This window comes from Numida meleagris, chromosome 4, assembly GCF_002078875.1.
Source record: "Numida meleagris isolate 19003 breed g44 Domestic line chromosome 4, NumMel1.0, whole genome shotgun sequence".
Taxonomy (NCBI): Eukaryota; Metazoa; Chordata; class Aves; order Galliformes; family Numididae; genus Numida; species Numida meleagris.
This window is the reverse complement of record NC_034412.1, coordinates 16,415,004-16,421,003: the sequence shown is the minus strand read 5'-3', so window position 1 is coordinate 16,421,003 and position 6,000 is coordinate 16,415,004. Positions and strand designations below refer to the sequence as shown.

The 6,000-nt window shown below is 44.1% G+C and overlaps 1 protein-coding gene across 3 annotated transcripts in view; it reads left to right on the top strand.

Moving 5' to 3' along the window:
• The window catches only part of EPHA4 (EPH receptor A4), a 251,216-nt gene that overhangs the window by 206,518 nt on the left and 38,698 nt on the right, over positions 1 to 6,000 (top strand). For all 3 annotated transcript variants that reach the window (XM_021394145.1, XM_021394146.1, XM_021394147.1), the window contains one exon: positions 609 to 947. In XM_021394145.1, the coding sequence (XP_021249820.1) occupies positions 609 to 947 (339 nt within the window). The remainder of the gene's footprint in view (positions 1 to 608; positions 948 to 6,000) is intronic.

The window sequence follows — 6,000 nt, the reverse complement described above, 5'->3', positions numbered from 1 at the left end:
CGGCCCCCATCCCCATGCTGGAGCCAACCGGCAACGTGCCTACATGACATGGGTTTTTGTCTCCTGCCCTGTGGTACAAGGGCACTGATGCTGTGGGCTTCAGTATTTGCTGAATGCCATCTGACATCAATTTGTGTGGAAAATATTGCAGTTCTGTTCCTTAAAAAAAAAAATACTCGGTGATCCACAATTTCACTGGGTGTCTGCCTGTGTGTAATGGGAGACTCTGAAAATCTCAAAGCAGTGGTTTGTGCATTTGATGGTTTGCTCAGGAGATCATGTAAAATGAGTGTAAAATATACCAAATACATGGTTAAGATTTCAAAACAAGTATAAGTAGTACAAGTGAAAAATACAGCTCTTGTTTGGTTGTAGTACTGGGCTTTCAGGTTAATTGAGAGCTGGAAAATACTGTCACTTCATCAGATGAAGAGATTAAAAGTTGTCCAACTAGTTCATTTTCCATGTTCAGTAAGAAAACAGAAAAGTAAAGTTCTGCATGGTCTCTACTGTCACTGACTTCATTGGGATTGCCCACACGGGGCCCTAAGTCTGAAGATAGTATTATATCTTTGCAGTTACTAAAAACATGGACTTTTCCTTACTAGGCCCTCCGTCTGCACCCCAGAACCTGATTTCCAACGTCAACGAGACGTCGGTGAACTTGGAGTGGAGCGCCCCACAGAACAAGGGAGGACGGGAGGACATCTCCTACAACGTGGTGTGCAAGCGCTGCGGTGCAGGGGAGCCCAGCCGCTGCCGCTCCTGTGGCAGCGGTGTGCATTTCAGCCCTCAGCAGAACGGGCTGAAAACCACTAAGGTTTCCATCACTGACCTCCTGGCACACACCAACTACACCTTTGAGGTCTGGGCAGTGAATGGAGTGTCCAAGCACAACCCCAGCCAGGACCAAGCAGTGTCAGTCACTGTGACAACTAACCAAGCAGGTAGGAACCTAAATACACTTTTGATTCCTGTTTTTTTTGCCTGGTTTTAGGAAAGCTGTGGTTTCCATTAAATTTTGCATGAGAAAATGAACCCGGGGTACCCGAAGATGCAAAACTGGGTCAAACCCTTATTTTCTGGGTTATTTATATGGATCGTTTAAATTCTTTAGAGCTAGACGAGCTGTGGAGGGTTTGACTGGTGTAGCTGGTTGCAGAACTGCGCTGCAGCACGCTGCAAGGACACTGGGAGGCATTCTGTGGAAGCAGAACAGCACAGCTGCCGTGGAGGATGCGGAGGGGACAGAGCCAGGGCTGCTCAGCAGCTCAGCCCCTCCTCGGCAGACCCAGCACATGGGCACGGATGTGCCCGTGGTGTTTGTGGAGGGCACAGCACAGCCTGGGGAGCACAGCGCTGCACTGCTGCCTCCCCCCAGAAGGGCTGGGTGAGATTCAGAAAGAGTGAGTAGGTGCTCACTTGCCAGCATGTTAGCTTTCTTCTCCCTGCAAAGTCAATTAGATTCTGCCCCATTATTAAATAAATACCTCCTTAACCTGCTGCTAACAACATTTCAATTGATCAGACCTGGCATTGCTTGAGAAATCCTATACGAGCTTTCATCTTCGTGCTGGCTGATTTTTGCATTACACTCATGTGGAAGAGTGAAATGCTCTTTCTGTTTATACCTGATTATTTCAGATACCCTAAGCGCTTCCAGTTTTTTCTGTTCCTGGTGCTTGACCTGACAAAGGTTGCAGCAGAACAGGGCTTAGCTTTGATGATCATTTACATGATTTTTTCCTTTAATTACTTGAGAATATTTCTTGCTTGCAGGTAGCTAGGGTTTCAAGCACAGGATCCCAGTTCAGTTTTTAATTTAATGAACAGAATTATATACATTTGAAAGTGACACTCTTCTTTATGCAAATTAAATGTACAGACTGTGAGACTGGCTACAAGACTGTCAAACCTGTTATCTAATTGCTCGCAGCACCAGTTGCCTTCAAGTCCCACAAACGTTGCAGGCATTCAGCACCTTGGAGCATAGCTTACGGGGCTATCAGTTATCTGTAGAATTTATGGAGTAAGAGACAATATGAATATGGTATATTCTGAGAATACTGGGCGATGTATATTGTGAATTCTGTTTCCTAGTAGAGGCACATGAAAAGTAGGTATGCATAATCAAAACTTGCAAATCCTAGCTGTAGTCCGGTGCAATTCTGTATTAGCAGTGAGAGGTGTGTTTAATTTTGCAGTCACAGTTGCGAGCAAAATCGTCAAGTCCCACTTGAAGCTCCTTTGAAAATCTGGTCCGTTTATTTTGTTCTTTACATGTGTGGTTGACAGTACAATGGTACAGTATCCCTTTTAAATTATAACTCAAAAATCGAAGCTGTTGTTTGACTGGTGAAAAGACAGAGTCGTAGGAGAAAGCTTTGGGAGAGCGCTGTCATATGCTGTACGAGAAGAAAGGGTTGAGAATGGCATCAGGGACAGTGTTTTTGTGCTGTGAATGCCTAGCGAAGAGTATTTCTGACTGATTCCGGCATGTGTAAGGATTAGTGGATGCATATATGCATAAATGAGTGGCATCCATCTACCGTGTGAAAATTCCACCATCTTATGCTTTAATATGCAAACCGGGATCTGATTGAATATGCAAATAAGAATTGATTTTGTTTATTATCCATGAGTAGCAGTTTTTCACATCAGGAAATTTGTATTTTTGCCAACATTTCCAATTATAAAACAGGCCCAGTCTATCAAATGCTTCAGAGGGCTGGAGAGAACTACTGGTACATGTGAAAATTAACTCCAAGGTGCTCATTTTCTCCTGTTCTTTGCACAACTTTGTGTATTCTGCTGCATAGAAGATCTAAATAGAAATCTGTGGCCTAAACCTATAGATCTCAGCTAAGATAAATAGTACTTATGTATGCAAATAATCCCATTGATTTTAGTGAAACTACTTGCCTGAGAAAAGATTTGTAAAGTTGGGCCCTTGGGTTTTCCAAGTACTGATCTGTTTAATCGTGGTAAATGTGCGTCTGGGGTGCAGTAAAATTCCGGTGCCACTCATTTTCTTTCCCTATATTTCATTATAAAGAAATCATGTCATGATAGAGCACTGTCATAGGCACATTTTTGATTTTACACCTTTCTCATACTGATGTAAAGCAACCTTGGTTTCACTGCAGGAATTTCTTGTTTTCAGAAAGATGAGAGTCAAACTCGTCCTTTCACAAAACTCCTTCCCTGTTTTGCTGATCAAAACAAAGCTACCAACACGGAAAATCTGTAAAGTGCTCTGTTGTTTTTGCTATGTACGTGCTTTCCAACATTTAATAGAAAAAAAAACCTGAGTTAGCACGGTTCTTTAGTGATGTGAGCAGTGCTTTGGGGTCATATCCTGGGGAATTTGCTGTCATTGTTTGCAAGAGGCACATCTTAAATTCAGTAGAGATGATGGGTACGCAAGAGACTTGGAGATGCTTCACCAGTCGCAAAATGACCTCCCAGATATGCAACCATATCATCTGCAAAAAATATAGTGAAATTTTAGAACATTATTTTTAACGTTAGAATCAGAAATCCCATTCTTTGCTCGTTTGCTCCCATTGGTGCCAGCCCCTAAGGAAGGCGTGCATTTGGAGGCACAGGGAAAACAATGAGAAATCAGTTACCGGTGTATTCAGCACAAAACTGAAGAAATGTGTTGCAGTGACACAAAAGGTGCAGTTGAAAGGCACAGGTGTTTTTTTGTTTGCTTTTGCCATTTTACTCCTGGAGATAATGAAATGAGGCTGTTTACTTTCCACCTTTGTTTAGAAACTCTTTTCAGTTTCCAGTACTGGAGAAAAATGTTTAAATGAAAATAAGCTTTTGCCATTCAAAGGGGGATCAAAAAGCATTTGAAAAAATATTTTTCCTGCTTCCTTTGAAAAGATTCTGGGTTTTATGGCTTTTTTTAAAAAAAAAAAAAAAAAGAATTTAAATTTTGGGCTTAGAACCTAGTAAACATTTCTATCTCTAGGAGATAGATGACGTTTTAAGAATTTTTTAATGGTGAATTCTGCTTGCTATTAAACATGTTAGGTATAATAATATTTTTGAGGTTTTTGAGATTGGAGCTGCCACTCTTTTCCTGCATTACATGAAAAAGAAATGAAAAAAGCAAAGGCTGGAGCTCTGAGCTGCTGGTACTGGCAGCCAGTACCTTACTCCAGTGAGTACTGGGAAATGCTGGTACCGAGGGTCCCTCCCAGCAGCGGTGGCTTTAGTGCCTGGCTGTTTTTGCTCAAATGAAGTCAGCATTTTGTCCACCCTTAACAAATGTGAAACGACGCGTGGAGGAGATGCAGCCCGGCACTTCCATACGGTGCTGCTCAGAGGCTGATTGCAGTGAGGAGCCCTACCAGGCAGCTGAGTGAACAGCTCAGAAATCTCCAGGCTTTTTTTTTTTTTTTTTTTTCCTTTTCACTACGGATAATGCCCTGAAGCTGTTCAAAATTAAAAGTAAATCTCTCAATAGAGAGACCTTGTTCACAGCAAGCAGGAAGCTTTTGTTTTTCCGAAGGGGCGCTGAGCACTTTGTGTGTTACTGAACAGCTGAGTGCCCAGGTGCCCGGCAGCCATGTGGGCTGTCCTGTTCGGCTGCGTGCGTGGCCGAGGGCTCAGGATTTGGGTCCAGATTTGGTGAGGGATGGGCTTCATTCTTGCTCCTTTGCTCTCAGGAGTTAAATGCTTGATATTTCTGAATAAACAGACTGTCTGGTGATTTGTTACCTTGTTAGGTACCTTGGGCTCAGTGCATCCTTAAGTGGACCATCTCAGCTAGGTGGAGAAGGATATGCCAATTAGGATGAAAAAAGCAGACTAAGTAAATAAACTTACTCCTTCTCCCACTACATCAGACCAGCTATTTTCATGTCTCCTGTGATAAGGATCAAGAACTGATCTCATGAATGTCTCAGGCTCCCTGTCCCATTTTTCCCCTTCTGTGCTCACCTCCCTCCTGCCTCCTTTGTCTCCAACGCTCACACGTGCTTATCTAGCTGTCTGTTGCCTGTCACCCCTCCATCTCACAGTAGAGTGGAGTGGCCGGCGTGCTGCTGTCCTTCCCCACCTCTGAGGTGCTCCTGGGTCCCTCAGTGCCACCCGGAGCCCAGCCCCGTTCCCAGGCAGGAGCAGAAGTGGGTCACGGTGCCACCGGGAGCGCTGCTGGGAGTGCCCGCGTGGGTGGAGGGCTCTCCTGGGATGACCAAACCGCAGTGAACCCAAAATAGTGATGTTCAGCGTAGGGAAGGAAAATGTCAACTGCTCCTCCGGTTTATTTGGCCTTTAGGTCGGTTTCGGTGGAAGAAATGGGAGCTGCTTGCTTTCCGATGACTCGCAGGTTCTACTGGACTTGTTCATAGGGGAATATATTCCCATTTTGTATTTTACTGGGTCTCCTTTGAAAGCCCACATTTCCTTTCAAATGTTGATTAGCATTCCTCACGTGTTGTGCCGAACAGCACAGAAAACGCATATAGGGTCTTACATTCTGCCAGTGTGGCTTAGTCCGTGCAGAACTGAATCTGCAGTCAGTAAAAATTCATGGCCATGCTTTGCCCTTGGTCAGTGCGCACTGCATATATCGATGAAGTAACAGTTGCTCAGGCAGATCAAAAGCAAAACATGCCAAAGCCAGTAAACCTAGGCTTTCAGTATTTTCTTTTTAATATGCTCCTTTCCTGGATATTTATAACTATCTATAAAGAATCGCTCTATAGTGAAACATCAAAAGAGATTGTTAATTAGATTTCAATTGCAGAATTTTCTTTATGTGACAGCACGAATACCCTTAAACTACTTCTAGCCAATAAAATTAACAGATGCTCTGAAGATGGACATCGTCCTTCCCAGGGCCTGCCGAGGCTGTGGGCGGGTGGGCTGTCCAGCTCCTGCTTCTCACCATTTCCAGTTACGGGCTCCCTGCAGCCAGAGGATACAAAGAGCCTGTCCCAGGGGCCTGTCTGCAGGCACCGACTGCGAGGAAGCTCGTGCTGG